This window comes from Otolemur garnettii, unplaced genomic scaffold (assembly GCF_000181295.1).
Source record: "Otolemur garnettii isolate 467f Iridium unplaced genomic scaffold, OtoGar3 scaffold00080, whole genome shotgun sequence".
Taxonomy (NCBI): Eukaryota; Metazoa; Chordata; class Mammalia; order Primates; family Galagidae; genus Otolemur; species Otolemur garnettii.
The window spans coordinates 3,402,679-3,421,006 of record NW_003852475.1 but is presented as its reverse complement, the minus strand read 5'-3'; the positions used below and the strand labels follow the sequence as shown (position 1 = coordinate 3,421,006).

Sequence of the window (18,328 nt, the reverse complement as noted above, 5' to 3'; positions counted from 1 at the left end):
GGCATCAGCAAAAATCACAATAGAGAACAAATGGTTAGAAATATTTCATCATTTTGAAACAAACCACATTCCATACAATAATGCACTAAAAATTGTGGGATACGCGCTGTCCTTACCAGGAACTAATGCTGCGACAGAACGCATTTTTTTCTACAGTAAATAAAGCATAGACATCAGAAAAATCACAATTAAGTGTGGAGACTTTGAAAGCCATTTTATGTGTGAAATATAATTTAACAAATTCTTGTGAAAAATTTCATGACCTTTTAAACAAGGGCAGCAATCTACTAAAAAAAATTCACTCAAATGAGAAATATGCCAAAGAATAAAATAATACTACACATAATTTTTTAATGTATTATATTTGTAAATTGTATTTATGTTAAAATTTTAAAAAATATATTACAATACTATTTTTGCATCCTATGAAAATTTTTGTTGCTCCATATAGACCAAACTTTTAATTAGGAATCCCACCTCCCCCACCCACCGGTGAATGGTGTCCCACTTTACCAATGTTAAAATCTGGTCACCTTATGCCAGCCCCGTATACTGGAGGTGGCGGGTTCAAACCCAGCCACAGTCAAAAACTGAAAAAAAAAAGAAAAAGAAAAAGAAAAAGAGTCGTTTTTAAAATTGAGTTCTGTTTTTTTTTTTTTAAGTGAACATTTCTTTTTTTTTTTTTTAATATTTTTATTTGTTGCCTTTTGCATTTCTTGAACTACCAACACATTCTTTTTTTTTGCAGTTGGCTAGGGCTGAGTTTGAACCCACCACCTCTGGTATATGAGGCCGGCACCCTACTCTTTGAGCAACTGGTACCGCCCCGAAAAGTGAACATTTCTTTTTTTTTTTTCTTGCAGTTTTTTGGCTGGGGCTGGGTTTGAACCCACCACCTACAGCATACGGGACCAGCGCCCTACTCCTTTGAGCCACAGGCGCCACCCTGAGTTCAGTTTTAAAAGAATAAGATTAACTGTTTTCACCAGTGACTTTTATGATTAAACTTCTGTAAAAATATTTTTTTGAGTTCAGAATACTATTGGCTTTACTTTCTAAATTTGTCAAAATTTGGGTAACCCCAATGGAGTTATGTCATTTATGGGAATGTTCTTTCTCATCTATTCTTACCAAATTGAGTAGATTAGATTGAATCATTCTGAATGATTATTATAACTTTATTATAAGCTTTATTGTATCTTGTTCCAAAAACCTTATGGAAAGATTTAGCATCCTATGTTCTTTTGTAAAATTGTGTGAGTTAAGACATTACATTAGAGTTGCTCTTTTCTCAGGATAATTTATCTCATTGACTTTTTTTTTATTTCTTATAGCATAACTGTATACATTAATGCAATCATGGGGTACAGTGTGCTGTTTTCATATACATTTTGAAATACTCTCATCAAACTGGTTAACATAACCTTCATGTCACTTTCTTAGCTACTGAGTTAAAACGTTCATACTCTGCTTTTAGAAAGATTCACTTGTACCCCCATTTACTTTTTAATGCACTACTTGTGGAACTTGGTCAGTGTGAAAAGATTAAATATGTTTGAGGTTTTAGATTCCTATTTACAGATATATTTGTGAGAAAGTAAAACATGTTTTGAGATAACAGTATAGGAGTGCCAGAAAGGTGGCACGCCCTGGAGGTGTCTTCTATCAAATTTGAAAATATTTTTTCAGGTTGAGGGAATAGTTTCTAAATTAAGAACTATGGGTATGGCTCGGCGCCTGTGGCTCAAGTGGCTAAGGCACCAGCCACATACACCTGAGCTGGCAGATTCGAACCCAGCTCTGCCCACCAAACAATAATGACAGCTACAACCAAAAAATAGCCAGGTGTTGTGGCAGGCACCTATAATCCCAGCTACTTGGGAGGCAGAGGCAGGAAAGTCAGAGGTTACCATGAGCTGTGGTGCCACGGCGCTCTACCCAGGGTGACAGGCTCTGTCTCAAAAAAAAAAAAAAAAAAAGAACCATGGGTAAGGGGGAAGAATAGTGGAAGACTAATTTCTTGCCTCTCATTTGTGGTGGGCTGTGGAGGGTAGGTAGGTGGGTAAGTAAACAAAGCATATTCTCCTTTACTTTGGTAATTTTGCTTTTTACACCCATAATTTTAAAGGATAAAAGGTAAATCAACTATCACAAAATAAGTAAGCTAATAAGAAAACAGCATAAGGTGAGATAGGTAAATGAATAAAAGAACAAGAGAGGAAGAGAGGCCATGAAATTATGGATGTATTAAAAATGTACATATTCATACAATGCAATGTTATTTGGCATTCAAAAAAATTGTATTGGTGGACTGTAAACCATTGTGCTAAGTTAAAGAAACCAGTCACAAAAAAACATATATAGTATAATCCCGCTTATATGAAATGTCCAAAACAGTCCAATCCACTGAGATAGAAAGTAAATTACCTAGAGCTGGGGTGATGAAGGGCCTGAGGGTAATCTGAGAGGTGAAGGAGGTGTTTTTAGGGTAATGAAAATGTCCTAAAATTGATTGTTGTGATGGATATACGACTCTGTGAATATACTGAAAGCCATTGAATTGTAGACTTTAAAAGAGTGAATGTTGTATGTGGATTGTATCTTAGTAAAGCTATTTTTAAATGAGAAAGAGTCTCTTTTTTGCTATGGTTGTCATAGTTCCCCCTACTTACCCGCAATATCTCCCTTCATAGCCCCAAGATGACTGCTGCAGTTCCTAGATATCAGATAGCAAGTGCAGTCCTTAATGTCCAAAGCAAGGAAAAGTGTTCCTAAGAGTTCTTTTGTCAATGACAATGTCTTTTGAAGCACCAGCTGACTTGTCAGGTATCTAATTTGTCAATATCACTTGCAGGGGAAATAGAAATGCTAGGGGTCAACTCTATTGCAAATAGAGTTGGACTCAATTCCAAATACAACAAGGGCAAGTGGGGATTTATAGCCAATGAGTAGATTGAGGAGGCTGATAGATGAGGAATTTGATCATTTATCAAGGGTGAGAGATTAAAACTGACTTAGCTATATTCTTGCCAAAACTGGGCTTTGCAGGCCTGGTAAGGACAGGGTGAACATGGAAGACCAAGGTGAAGGCTTACTGAGAATGGGACTCAGAGGAGCTTAACTAATGTTTGGTCAAAGGAGAATCTTTGTCCTGTATAGGTTGTTTTTTTGTTTTGGTTTGGTTTGGGTTGGGTTGGGGGGCGGGGGTAGTGTTGTTTTTGGTTTTGTGAGACAAAGTCTCACTCGGTTGCCCAGGCTAGAGTGCTGTGGTATCATCCCAGCTTACAATAGCCTCAAACTCCTGGGTTCAGGCACCCACCACAATGCCTGGCTAATTTTTCTATTTTTAGTAGAGTGGTGTTACTCTTGCCCAGGCTGGTCTCAAACTCCTGAGCTTAAGTGATCCTTACCTCTGCCTCCCAGAGTGCTAGGATTACAGGCATGATCCACAGCCACAGCCCCTGAATAGGTTTAATGTTTGGGGTTTTTTCATTCTTCTTTTTTCACTCTTATTTGATTAAAAGCTGATAATTTGGCCAGACATGGTGGCTCATGCCTATAATCCTAGCACTCTGGGAGGCCAAGGTGGATGGATTCCCTGAGCTCACAGGTTCAGGACCAGCCTGAGCAAGAATGAGACCCTGTCGCTAAAAATAGCCAGGTGTGGTGGGCACCTGTAGTCCCAGCTACTCAGGAGGCTGAGGCAAGAGAATCGCTTGAGCCCAAGAGTTTGCTGTGAGCTGGGACACCATCGCACTCTATCCAGGGCAACAAAGATTCTGCCTCAAAAATAAAAATAAAAATAAATAAATTAAAATAAATAAAAGCTGACAATTTAAGTAATTTTCATCAGTTGTTTAATATAGTGTAGATTTTTCTTTAACTGGCTTTATTTCAAAAAGTATGATGTGTACCTCTTCACTGAAAAAAGAATATAACATATTCTCTTCATTTCTGTGTTTCTTTAAATAATGTATAGTGGATAATCTTCATTAATTGCTTAAATTAGACTTTCAGCTAACAGACATATTACCACAGACCAATTTCAGTGAAGTTAAAATAAATTTTGAGCATATGGATTTTCTGCAACTTCTGTAAAATGTGGACCAGCATAATCAAGATGCTGATTATTACATAGTATTAGAACCCACCATTCCAAATACTATTCACTTAGGATAATTTGGAAGCAAATTCCTGTTCAGATCACTTAAAATCTGATAGTGCAGTGACAGTTTTTACTAGAATAAAATTAAGATAGTTATAATACATGTGTAGTATGTTTTAAAATGCAAACCTATAAAATCCCTAGTTTAAGAAACTAAGAGAATACTAAAAGTTCATTTGTTACATAGATATTTTGGTACTCTAAACATATTTTCTCCCAGGAGGCAACATTACAAATGATGATTAAGTTGCTAGATTAATCCTAAGAGCCTGTTGGACTAGTTATGTAATTGAACTTTATATTATTATTAGTAACCATAAGCTTTTATGAAGCAGTAGTAAGAAGTAGGGCACAGGGTCTTGAACTTTTATATCAGCAGCCAAAATGATGAGGACAGCCAAAGTGATATCAGTGGAGGGATTCCTGGCAGATAGCTCACTTAGGAAGAGGAAAAGAAATGCATCTGAAACTAGAGGTATAACAGTTGTATAGTTGGTAAGTATAGACTGGATAGTAATGAATATACCTTTAAATACTTCAACTTGACATGTACATTTTGAAAGGCTTATCACAGTAAATACAGCTCTTTAGGTAAACATGCACTTTATTAAAGTGATTCAGTTGCCATGACAATATATCCAGAATTTATAGCTCCTTGTTTTGAGAGAGCTTCATTTCTACACTCTGAAGCACTGAAATCCAAGGCTAAAGTTCTTAACAGCTTCCAGTTTCATTGTATGAATAATTTCTGTTGTTTAGAAAATTTGGACTTGCAAAATGTGATGTGTACAATCAATCTTACGACTTTACAGTTATATTCATGAATTTTAAATAGGCTTTATTTTATTTTGAAATACACTCATTTAAATTTTTTTTTTTTTTTTACCAAAGCTACATAGTGCCATAGTTTTTGGCCAGACATGATGGCCAAATTGGGATTTTTTGGAGACAGAGTCTCACTTTGTTGCCTTCCGTACAATACCGTGGCATCATAGTTCATAGCAACCTCAAACTTCTGGGCTCAAGCAGTCCTCTTGCCTCAGCTTCCTGAGTAGCTGGGACTACAGGTAGCTGCTGCCACAATGCCCAGATATTTGTGGAGATGGGGTCCCACTCTTGCTCAGGCTGGTCTCAAACTCCTCCACTCAAATGATCCATCCTTCTTGGCCTCCCAGAATACTAGGATTATAGGTGTGAGCCACAGCACCCAGCCCCTGTGCTATAGTTTTAACAACTGGAAACAGCTGTGTCAAAAAATAACAGTCCTTTAAACTTTCCCTAGAGGCAACCAACCACTTTCTATTCTTTTGGCTTTTCTTTTTTTTGAGACAGCGTCTCACTGTGTCGCCCTTGGTAGAGTGCTGCAACATCACAGCTCACAGCAACCTCAAACTCTTGGGCTTAAGCAATTCTCTTGCCACAGCTTCCCAAGTAGCTGGGACCACAGGCACCCGCCACAATGCCCAGCTATTTTTTGTTGCAGTTGTCATGGTTGTTTAGCTGGGCCAGGCCAGGTTTGAACCTGCCACCCTCGGTGTATATGTCTGGTGCCATAACCACTGTGCTACAGACACTGAGCCCTTTTTTTTTTTTTTTAATATTTTCTTCCAATCTCTCAGCACCATGCTTTTATTGCTTAGTATGTATTACTGTTTGCTTTGTGATTTTAGCTGTTATCAATTGTCTTCTCAGTATCGAAGATAAAATTTTAGCTCTGTCCCTCTTTGCCTGACTCTTCACACACATCCTTCATCAAAGTGATATATAGTAGTTTTGATTTTATTGATTACATAACAACTAATAATAATTTCAGCTTGATCAGTAGTTGCTATGTTTGTTAGTAGAACTATATTTACATTATTTATAAGTGAAAAGTAATATACTATGGATATGTTTTCTTCTTGTCACAAGTCATTTTATTGTATTTTCTTTGACAATAATAACATTGAGGATTTTTTCCTCTTTTTCTTAGTTTTCTATGTACTTACCACTAATGCATCCTCAAACTTTCCCCTACTTATTTAATTTTTCTCCTGATAACTTTAAACATTAGGCATTATATTAATTTCGTCTTCCTGATTTTTTTTTTTTTTTTTTTTTAGTGAGACAAAGTCTCACTCTGTTGCCCTGGGTAGAGTGCCCTGGCATCGTAGCTTACAGTAATCTCAAACTCTTGGCCCCAAAAGATCCTCTTGCGTCAGTCTCCCAAGTAGTCAGGACTATAAGCACCCACCACATCACCCAGCTAATTTTTTTTATTTTTAGTAGAAACAGGAGCCTCACTTTTGCTTAGGTTGGTCTCGAACTTCTGACCTCAAGTAGTCCACCTACCGCAATTTCCCAAACTGCTAGGATTACAGGCATGAGCCATGGTCCCTGGCCTCTTCCTTGAAGTCTTGATCCCATTGCTCTAACTTCTTCTGGAAACTTCTTCTTCCCAGAGACAAACTAAAAGCCTTAATTTTTCATTTCTCTGAACCTGTCTACCTCTTTGCCTATTTGTAAGTCTATCTTTGTTTCTTACGGAAAAAAATTTAATAAACTTGGTTGGTGCCCATAGCACAGTGGTTACAGCACAGGCCACGTGCACCGAGGGTGGCAGGTTCAAACCTGGCCCGGGCCTGCTAAACAACAATAACAACTGCAACAAAAAAATAGCCCCGTGTTGTGGTGGGTGCCTGTAGTCCCAGCTACTTGGGAGGCTGAGGCAGGAGAGTCGCTTAAGCCCAAGATATTGAGGTTGCTGTGAGCTGTGACATGACAGCGTTCTACGAAGGGTGACATAGTTAAACTGTCTCAAAAATTAAAAAAGTAAATAAAATGAAATAAAAATTAATAAACCAACTTTTCTTAAATCGTAAACTTCAGTCCCAGATTACTTTTTTTTCCAGTCTTCCCTTCTCTTCAAAAATCCTGTTTCTCTGATTTTTTTTTTTTTTTTTGCCTTCTATTTTCTCTTTAACTCCGTTCTACTTATTCTTCTATATAAACTTTTTTGAAAATCACCTCTAAACAAAACTCCCAATCTCTTCTTGGCCATAGCCAATTTAACTACTTCCTTTCTACTAAGACTATTTTCTTGTCATTTTTTCACCTTCTCCTAACTTTTGTCTTTTTCTCATTTTATCTCTCAGGATTTTTCTCCCTTTTATCCTCTTCTTTCATATTCTCGCTACATGTGGGCTTCTATTTCATCAGCCTCCCTAGAGAGCAAATCAGATAAAAATTCATAGAAACTTACTGATATTTGAGCTATTTTTCTTGCTTTATTAAAAGTGACATCTTTTTAATATTTTTATAATATTAATAAGGTTTAACTTTTAATATTTAGGCAGGTGCTGTAAAGGATTATATTAAGATGATGCTTCAGAATGATTCACTTAAATTTCTGGTATTTGCTCACCATTTAAGCATGCTCCAAGCTTGCACAGAAGCAGTCATTGAGAACAAGGTATGTCATCATTTTTCTATAAAATACTTTTTTAAATGCAACTATTTATTATATTAAACATCAATTATAGTCTTATAGTTGAAGAGATTTTTCCTTCTATAGGTAATGGTGCTATGGGCCAGGCGAGGTGCCTCTTACCTGTAATCTCAGCACTCTGGGAGATCAAAGCAGATAAATTGCTTAGACTCAGGAGTTAGAGACTAACCTGAACAAGAGTGAGACACTCTCTCTGCTAAAATTAGAAAAATTAGCTGGGCATTGTGGCCAAGGACTGTCCCAGCTACTTAGGAGGCAGAAGCAAGAGGATCACTTGGGCCCAAGAGTTTGAGGTTACTGTGAGCTGTGACACCATAGTACTCTACCTAGGGCAATAGAGTGAGACTCTGTCTCAAAAATAAAAAATAAAACAAAAGAATTTTAAAAAAATATGATGCCATGATAGGCAATGATGTAAATTCTGTTTTTTATTCCTGGATATAGTGATTGAGAATGTTGTAAGGTGTTATAAGTTAAAATTTATATTTATCTGCATGGCAGCCTTTGAATGTGGGTGAGATATTGAAACAAGGAATGAATACAGCCAATATTAGTGTCCAGCTGCAGTTATACCTTTGAAACTTATAGGTAATATATATATAGTCTTTAGAAAATGATTATTAAAATTTAGTTTAAATGAATTTGAAACATGTGATCCAGCTCATTTATCATGTTAGCTCCCCAATCAACTGGCCTTACCTCATTTTCTTAGGTTCACCTGGGTTTCCAGGTGATAGCATCTTCCCTTTTTTCTGTCAAACTTAAAAACTTATTATACATGAAGAATTCATTAAAATTTCAAAAACAAACTTCTGAAAATACAAAAAACTTCCTATACATTGTTTAAGCCTTAGCTAATATGCTTATTAATATTACCAAAGAAATAATTCTAGAATTTCCTTTATAGACAGATTTATGATAACATCATAAATTGCTATATGTTAAAAGATGCTTTCTCATTGGTTATCATGTAATGTCTGAAAAATACTCTCTGAGAAAGAGAGAATTAGCTTTAGAAATATCTTTTAAATGAGTAACAACATTAGATTCATAACAATTTCTTATTCTGATTCTATTATACCTTATAACTACTAGAATCTATTCCAAGAATAGCAATGTTTTTCCCACATCCACTTCACTGATATGTTTCAAGTCCCATTTAGCTTTACTAAGAGTTAAAAATGTCGGCATTTATGGAGTTGGAAGTGAATCTCTCCCAAACTTTCCCTACCTTAACAATGTATTATCTTTAGAAATACCTTCAGCCTCTCTTCTTGGGCCGGGCATGGTGGCTCATGCCTATAATCCCAGCACTCTGGGAGGCCAAGGCAGGTGGATTACCTGAGCTCACAGATTCAAGACCAGCCTGAGCAAGAGTGAGACACAACTCCCCCCCGCCCCCGCACACCTCCACCACCATCCCCACCCATCCCACCATCTCTAAAAATAGCCAGGGTTTGTGGCTGGTGCCTGTTATCCCAGCTACTTGGGAGGCTGAGGCAAGAGGATCTCTTGAGCTCAAGAGTTTAAGGTTGCTGTGAACTATGACGCCATGGCACTCTGCCAGGGGCAAGAAAGTGAGACTATGTCTCTTAAAAAAAAAAAAAAAAGATAGAAGTGCATGTATGAATAAGACTTTGAAATTTAGGGCTTAGAATTGTTTTTAGAAGCTGAATAATGTGTTCTTTTTAGCTATTCTGACATATACTGATTGCTTCCTTTTCTTAACTCAAATCATTCTTAAAGACAACACTGTTGTTCAATTTAACACTCACTATTTCCCTATTTTTTAAAGATGTGTTTGAGTGCCTCAGTTCCTCACCTCAATGGAGATCATGATACAACATATACTTTTTAAGTTTAATAATGGGGAAAAAAGATAACTCAAATGGTAGATTAAAAGTGCTGTTTTTCCAGTTAATATTTGGGGTATTTCAGAAGTAAATGCACTTCTCTTCATGAATCCTTAATATATAGGCCGAATCATCTTTCTCCACATCTGGTATATTTTTCCTTTGTAATTAGTGATCCTGTAACTGTAAACTTAGTCTGATCCATAATTTCAAATATGAGTATCAGTTTACATGGAATTTTACTGAAGATAACATTACCTTAATTCAAAAGATCGGTGGAGCTTTTGCAATATACAAGGCATTGCCCTTGGCATTGATGGGATAAAGATGAATTAGACAGACTCTATCCTCAAGTAGCTTAAAAGATTAAAAATATAAGAAATTGTTATAATATAAGAAGCTATTAAGAAACTTGGTTAAGAATCTCATATAACATATACCAATCTGTCATCTTAACCAATTCTCATTTTTTATGTGACTATAAAAATAAGCTATAAAATATATTAAAAAGAAGAGTATATTGAAGTTCATCCTAATTTTGCCATTTCCTTTGTTGGTACTAGACTCGTTATATTAGGATAGATGGAAGTGTTCCATCTTCAGAGCGAATACAACTGGTTAATCAGTTTCAAAAGGATCCTGATACTCGTGTTGCTATCCTAAGCATTCAGGCTGCTGGCCAGGTAAGAAATTTTAGGTCTAAATTTGATAATTTATCATTGAAATAATAAAAAGACCATTACCCATAACTTTGGTTTGTAAACTTATAATGTTATATGTGGATGTCTTGTGTGATAAATATTTATTCTACTTCAGCAAGTGCTAGAAAGTATAATAGGAAAAGGCCTCAACATCTTTGACTTAAGTCTTCCTAAATTTTTAAAGAAAGAATTTTTGAGAAGAGCATAGTTAATTTGCTTGTAATACTTTTTTCCATGACCTGTTTTTCTTCCTTTACATTTGCATAGATTTTTCTCATGCCATTTTTATAGCTCTTACCTTACTTGGTTGTGTTACATCAGGATCTGCGAGGCAGGGTTGCCTAAGGGAAAATAACTCCAGCTCGACGCCTGTGGCTCAGGCAGCTAGGGCGCCAGCCACATACACCTAAGGTGGTGGGTTCGAATCCAGCCTGGACCCGCCAAACAACAATGATGGCTGCAACCAAAAAATGGCCGGGTGTTGTGGGCGCCTGTGGTCTCAGCTACTTGGGAGGCGGAGGCAAGAGACTCGCTTGAGCCCAGGAGTTGGAGGTTGCTGTGAACAGTGAGGCCATGGCACTCTACCCAGGGGAACAGCTTGAGGCTCTGTCTCAGGAAAAAAAAAAAAAAAAAAAAGGTAAATAACTCCTCTGTTTCAGGACTTTAAGTGCCAGTGGTTTGTCCTTTAGGATTAACTTTGGCTATAAGTAAATGAAAATTCAGATTAAGGACTCAGATTAATGTATGAGGCCCTGGGTCAATCCCCAGCATCTCCACCAAAAAAAAAAAAAAAAAAAAAAAGAAGCTCAGATTACTTGAGGCCTGTAATCCTAGCATCCTGGGAGGCGAAGGCAGGTGAATTGCTTGAGTTCACAAGTTTGAGACCAGCCTGAGCAAGAGTGAGACCCTGTCTCTAAAAATAGCCTGGCAATGGGGGGCAGGTGCCTATAGTGCCAGCTACTAGTGAGGCTGAGGCAAGAGAATAGCTTGAGCCCAAGAGTCTGAGGTTGCTATGAGCTATGATGTCATGGCACTCTACCAAGGATGACAAAGTAAGACTCTGTCTCAAAAAAAAAAAAAAAAGGAAAAGAAAGAAAGAAAAAGAATACAAATAAAATTCAGATTAAGAGTGACTAGGAATATACAATGTTTTCATGTGGATAGTCCAAACCTAGCATGGTGGTTCCATAAAGTCCTTAGGACCCATCCTCTACTGGCTTTCTGCTTTATCTCTACTTGCAAGTATCTCTTATCTAAAAGGACTGTTATAGTTCCTTAATCATACCTGTAGACTAGGTAGCTGCCTGGAAAAAGGTACACTACATGTCATTGGCCACACCTACCTTCAAGACAAAGTGTGAAGAGTAGCCCTTATTCCAGGTAGCCCTCTTAAAAGTCAGGTGTTATATTACAAAGGGAGTAAGTGAATAGATATTAGGGAAAGCAGTGGCAGTCTCTGTCACACTATGTAAGAAGAGATCATTCTGGACTTTCTCTGCTAACATTCTAAAACATTATGATATAAACGTCTAAGCCAGCATATTTAACATAGGGAAAAGTAATCGTGCATATTGCTGTACAACCAACCTAGTATATGCCAAAGATCTGCTTTTACCTAACTGACTGATACACATATCACATATATAGATAATTGTATATAGAGAGAAACTCCATAAGGATGAAGCAGTTCTAGAACTCACTAAGAGTTCTAACAAAAAAGAGGTTTGTCTCCACACTTCCCCTCATGTTGGATCAAGCTCCAATAATCTGAGTTTTTTGTTGTTGTTGTTGTTTGTTTTTGCAGTTTTGGGCCAGGGCTGGGTTTGAACACGCCACCTCCAACATATGGGGCCAGCGCCCTACTCCTTTGAGCCACAAGCACCACCCCATAATTTGAGTTTTGTATGTTAAGATATTCCAGTTATAGAGAATATCATCAAAAAGAGCTTAAAATTAGTAATGGAGTACTACTCCATTACTACTCTCCACCTACTCATAGAAGGGCGAGGTGATAAGTAGAAGAAAGCCAGACACAAGAGAATCTAGGACTTTTTTTTTTAATAGTTTTTGGCCAGGGCCAGGTTTGAACCCGCCACCTCCAGTATATGGAGCTGGTGCCCTACTCCTTTGAGCCACAGGTGCCACCCGAGTCTAGGACCTTTGGAAATTAAAAAATATAATTAAAAAATAAAAGTGTTTGAAATAAATGTACAGGGTACTCACATTTTATCACTAAGGACCTTATATAATCTTTGAGCAGCGCCTGTGGCCCAGTGGGTAGGACGCCGGCCCTGTATACTGAGGGTGGAGGATTCAAACCTGGCCCTGGCCAAACTGCAACAAAAAATAGCCAGGCATAGTGGCGGGTACCTGTAGTCTCAGCTACTTGGGAGGCTGAGGCAAGAGAATCACCTAAACCCAGGAGTTGGAGGTTGCTGTGAGCTATGACACCATGGCACTCTACCAGGGGCAATAAAGTGAGACTCTGTCTCAAAAAAAAAAAAAAAAAAAAGATGTTCCCAAAAGATGATAGATAGTTCTGTTGATTACCTAACATTAATTACTCCTATGTGGCAACAATATAAGAATGTTCACATTTCATTCAGCTTACCAACATTAAAGTCATGGATTTTTTGACCCATTTTTCATCTGAGAGTATTTATATTATTTCATATGTTGATTACAAAATAAGACAGTTAATATTTTTATGTCACTGTTTCAAACTCAAGAAAATGCAATTGAACAAAAAGTGCATTTGGTTTATATATATTGAGACATAAAGCAATAAACTTCAGGTTCTTTGTGATATAATAGGAGAAACTTTACAGGAAAAAAAGAGTATAACCAGAGACATGATTTTCTTGTTTTATAGCATGGCAAATTAATTCTATGAAGAGGATGTCAATGTTCTCTGCCCAGTTGCTATGGATACCATGTGTTAGAAATTATATTCTCATTTATAATCTATTTTATTAGATTCTCCATTGGTAATCTGAATCCAGTCTTCATCAGAGGAAAAAAAGTGATTTAGTTTATATATATAAACTATGAGTGTCAGTATATATAAACTATATATATATCAAGCTGACTTTTGAAATACTAAAATACCTCTTATTTTTTGTAGTTTATCCAGCTGTCTTGCATTAAGCAGTCTTCATTTGCCTTTCATGAATTAAATCTTAATTTTGCCTAAAATGAATGACTAATTTGTTTTTAAGCCCTTCATGTTCTCTTTACCATTTAACATATATATGGCTCTATGATATATTCTCAATTTATTTGCATCTCAGTTTCTTTGCTTTAATTTACTTAGGGATTAACATTTACTGCTGCGAGTCATGTTGTATTTGCTGAATTGTATTGGGACCCTGGACATATAAAGCAGGCAGAGGATCGTGCCCACCGAATCGGACAGTGCAGTTCTGTGAATATTCACTACCTCATTGCAAATGGGACTCTAGACAACCTGATGTGGGGAATGTTGAATCGCAAGGTAAAGCTTGAATTTAAACCAAGCTAGCAATTTACTTGTTATGACACTAAGACTATGTGAGTTAGGAGGCTGACTTTTAGTGTTTTTAGGCAAAGCAAACATAAGTACACCAAAATAATGATGATAATAGAGACCAAGTTCAGAAAAGTCTTCAATTAATAGTACTCTGCCTACTGTCCGCTATGATAAAGAGAGGCATGAATTTCCATGCGTTCCTATTATCTTCTCAACCCTTCTACTACTTAAGAGGATAGAAGGATTGGGTCAGCTAGTAAAGAAATATGTTTCTTGTTTCAAGCCCCAAATCATTTTTGTAACCTAAGAACAAACCCCTTCCAGAAGGATTCTTGTATTCCCAAGTAATGTGGACCAAAAGACAGCCTATATCCAGACAGGGGGTCCTCAAACCTTTTAAACAGGGAGCCAGTTCACTGTCCCTCAGACCGTTGGAGGGCTGGACTGTGGGCCCCTGGACTAGTCAGCTGCTAAGGAGGACAGGTGGCAGTGGCAAAAATATCCGGTGGGCAGGATAAATGTCCTAGGCGGGCTGCATGAGGCCTGCAGAAAATGTGACTTCCTGTGTTCTCTCTACTGTCTCTTCTTCTCCTCAACCTTGAGAGATGTTTATATAGGGTGACCAGACGTCCTGCCTTTGAACAATTTGTCCTGCATCCCACGGCGTTTTTAAAAAGTCCCAATTTTTGGAAAGAATGAACGAATAGGTGGAGGAACAGGAAGGGAATATACAGTTTTCGGCTTCCATGTGGCTATTTCATCAGAATATGAGTTTTATATTATTTTTGTTAATTTTATAATGTTAAACTGTAATAGTAACAAATAATTGTTGAGAAGTGATTATCAAGAACTTCTTACCAAAGTTTGCATTGTTGTCAGGCCCTGCCCTGCCCCGTCCCCTGCCCCGCCCCCCAGCCATGTTGTCTGGCTTTACAAATTTTAAAATCTGGTCACTCTATGTTTATAGAAAGGACTTGACTATGGATTTCTGTCTTAGTTTCGGCTGCAGGATCAGCCCTGTAGCTTGGCAGGGTACTGCCTGGACTGACTCTTTGGTGGCTCCACCCATGGCGTGGCTTCCTGTGGGAGTGGGGATCACAATCCGAGGCTCCCCTGAGTGGCCCCACACCAAGAGCTCCACTGGGCATTCAGGCTATTCATTGAAATTGAGATGGAGGCAGACCTTCCTCCTGCCCCCCGCCCCTCACCTGTGCAATCTGGACCTATGGCAGAGCTTAGTCCATCTCAATTCCCAGCTTTTGTTGAGATGGCTGATTAAGTCTGCAGATCACATCTAGACAATCACTTGGCCACACCCTTAGTGTTCTCTGACAATCACTTTTATTTTTTGCAATAAACAGGCTGAGAGTTTTCCAAAACTTTGAGTTCTGGATCCTTTTTTTTTTTTTTTTTTTTTTTTTTTTGCAGTTTTTGGCCAGGGCTTGTGCCCTACTCCTTTGAGCCACAAGCACTGCCCACTGCTTCCCTTTTGCTTGATAATTGTGCTTTCAAGTCATTTATCTCTTTTACTTTGCTACAAGTAGTCAGGAGAAACCAAGCTGTTCCTTTAATAATTTTCTTAGAAAACTCCTAGCTAAATATCCAATTTTATTGTTCACAAGTGTTATCTTCCATAAAACACTAGAACATAAACACAATTGGGCAAATTCTTTGTTATTTTATAACAAGGATGGCCTTTCTTCTGGTTTCCAATATCATGTTCCTCATTTCCATCAGAGACCTTTTCTTTCTTTCTTTCTTTTTTTTTTTTTTTTGGAGACAGAGTCTCACTTTATCGCCCTTGGTAGAATGCTGTGGCTTCACAGCAACCTCCAACTCTTGGGCTTAGGCAATTCTCTTGCCTCAGCCTCCTGAGTAGCTGGGACTACAGGCTCCCGGCTATTTTTTTTGTTTCAGTTTGGTCAGGGTCAGGTTTGAACCCACCACCCTTGGTATATGGAGCCTGTGTCCTACTCGCTAAGCCACAGGCACCACCCATCAGAGACCTTTTCAGAATGACTTTCACCATCCGTATTTCTACCAATATTCTGTTAATGATTATGTAGCTATTCTCTAAGAAACATAAGCTTTCCTTATAGCTCTCTTATTTAATTTCTGAATTCTCACAAGAATTGCCTTTAAAATTCCATTCACAGTAACCTACTGGGCTTTTTCTACTATACATTTCATAACTTTTTCCCAGACTCTACTTATTACCTAGTTTCAAAACACTTGCTACATTTTTAGGTATTTGTTACTACCCACTTCTTTGCACCAATTTCTATGTTAATCATTTTGGGCTACTTTATAATAGAAATTTATTTCTCATACTTCTTTCTTTCTTTATTTTTTTGAGACAGACTGTTGCTATGTTGCCCTCAGTAGAATGCTGTAGCATCACAGCTCACGGCAACCTCCAACTGTTGGGCTTATGTGATTCTCTTGTCTCAGTTTCCCAAGTAGCTGGGACTACAGGTACCCCTACAATGCCCGGCTACTTTTTTTTTTTTTTTTTGCAGTTTTTGCCCAGGGCTGGGTATGAACCTGCCATACCTGGTATATGGGGCCAGCCGGCACCCTACTCCTTGAGATACAGGTACCACCCTGCCATCTATTTTTTTGTTGCAGTTGTCATTGTCATTGTTCTTTAGCTGGCCCAGGCTAGGTTCTAACCCACCAGGCTCAGTGCATGTTGCCGGGGCCCTAACCACTGTGCTATGGGCACAGAGCTGTATTTCTCACATTTCTATAGGAGAGAAGTTCAAAATTAGAATGCCAGCCCAGTTGAGTTCTGATGAGGGCCCTTTTCTGGGTTGTTGACTGCTGACCTTTTGTTGTATCCTCAGATGGTAGAAAGAGAGGTAGAGAGTTTTGGGGGGCCCTTTTTATTTTATTTTATTTTTATTTATTAATTTATTTTGCAGTTTTTGGCCGGGGCTAGGTCTGAACTTGCCACTTCCGGCATATGGGGCCAGTGCCTTACTCCTTTGAGCCACAGGCACCACCCTTGGGGGCCCTTTTTATAAAGACAGTAATCCCATTTACAAGAGGTCTACCTTCATGATCACCTCCCAGTTTGGGAGGACACAAACATTCATTCAGGTGCAATGGTTTGTAAGTACTGAGTATACATATTCAAAATTGCCAGTCATTGGTAGGTTAAATTTCAAGCCATATTAATATCAAATATAAGTTTTTATGAGAAAAGCAAATAGTATACTGTCTCTAGTTCAACCTGTTTTTCATTAAGCATAGGAATCATTGAGTTGGTAATTTGGTTGTAATTTTGAATAATTAATTCTATAATTGAAATTATTTTTCCCCTCTGAAACTCAAGTTGGAACTTAATCACCAATTGTAGCAGTTCTGAGAAGTGGGCCTCTAAGTGGTGATTGGGTCATAAGGACTCTGTCTTCATGAATGGATTAAATCCATGTGTGGATTAATGGATTAATGGGTCTCATGGGAAGGGGACTGAGGGCTTTATAAGAAGAAGCTCTTATCTGTAATCCTAGCACTCTGGGAGGCTGAAGCAGGTCGATTGCTTGAGTGTTATGGTGGGCACCTATAGTCCCAGCTATTGGGAGGCTAAGGCAAGATAATCACTTGAGCCTAAAAGTTTGAGGTTGCTGTGAGCTATGATGCTATGGCACTCAACCCCAGGGTAACTGAGTGAGACTGTCTCAAAAAAAAAAAAAAAAAGAAGAAGAAGAAGAAGAAGACGAGATCTGAGCTAGCATGCTCAGCTGCCTCACCATGTGATGCCTTCCACCACCTCCAGACTGCTCAGAGTCCTCACCAGCAAGAAGGCCCTCAGCAGAATAGTCCCCATTACCTTAATTTCTCAGTCTCTAAACTGTAAAATAAAGTATTTTTCCTTATAAATTACACAGTCAGGTATTCTGTTGTAAATAATAGGAAATGGACTAAGACAGTTATACTGAAGCCCATGATACATAAGAACAATGAAATTTTTTTTGTGGATACCTTGTGATTTAAATGCAAAATCAAGTTACTACTTAGTGAATGTCAGCTGTGATTAAACTATTGTAAAATTCATGTGCTTTTCATCTTACAGGCTCAGGTTACAGGGAGCACATTGAATGGTAGGAAGGAAAAAATTCAGGCTGAGGAAAGTGATAAAGAAAAATGGGATTTCCTACAGTTTGCTGAAGCTTGGACTCCAACTGACAGTTCTGAAGAGCTACGGAGGGAAGCTTTGTTCACTCACGTAAGAAACTATAACTGTATCATATTGTTTTAAATAGCAACTCTCAATTATTTATGCTGTTTAAAGGAGACTTCACATAAACCTGTAAAGTCTCTTGGGACCAAAATTAACATTAATAAGCTGGGTGCAGTGGCTCATGCCTTTGGAAGGCCCAGGCAGATGGATTGCCTGAGCTCACAGGTTCGAGACCAGCCTGAGCAAGAGTGAGACCCTATCTCTAAAATAACTGGCATTGCAATAGGTGCCTGTCGTCCCAGCTACTTGGGAGGCTAAGACAAGAGAATTGCATGAGCCCAAGAGTTTGAGGTCGCTGTGAGCTATTACGTCCCAACACTCTACTGAGAGTGACAAAGTGAGACTCTGTCTCAGAAAAAAAAAAAAAA

The 18,328-nt window shown here is 38.1% G+C and overlaps 1 protein-coding gene across 1 annotated transcript in view; it reads left to right on the top strand.

The window, feature by feature from the left end:
• ZRANB3 (zinc finger RANBP2-type containing 3) overlaps positions 1-18,328 on the top strand; it is a 287,380-nt gene that overhangs the window by 201,551 nt on the left and 67,501 nt on the right. Inside the window, exons 9-12 of the mRNA XM_003794377.2 lie at positions 7,497-7,616; positions 10,069-10,188; positions 13,520-13,699; positions 17,793-17,945. Coding sequence (XP_003794425.1) covers positions 7,497-7,616; positions 10,069-10,188; positions 13,520-13,699; positions 17,793-17,945 — 573 coding nt within the window. The remainder of the gene's footprint in view (positions 1-7,496; positions 7,617-10,068; positions 10,189-13,519; positions 13,700-17,792; positions 17,946-18,328) is intronic.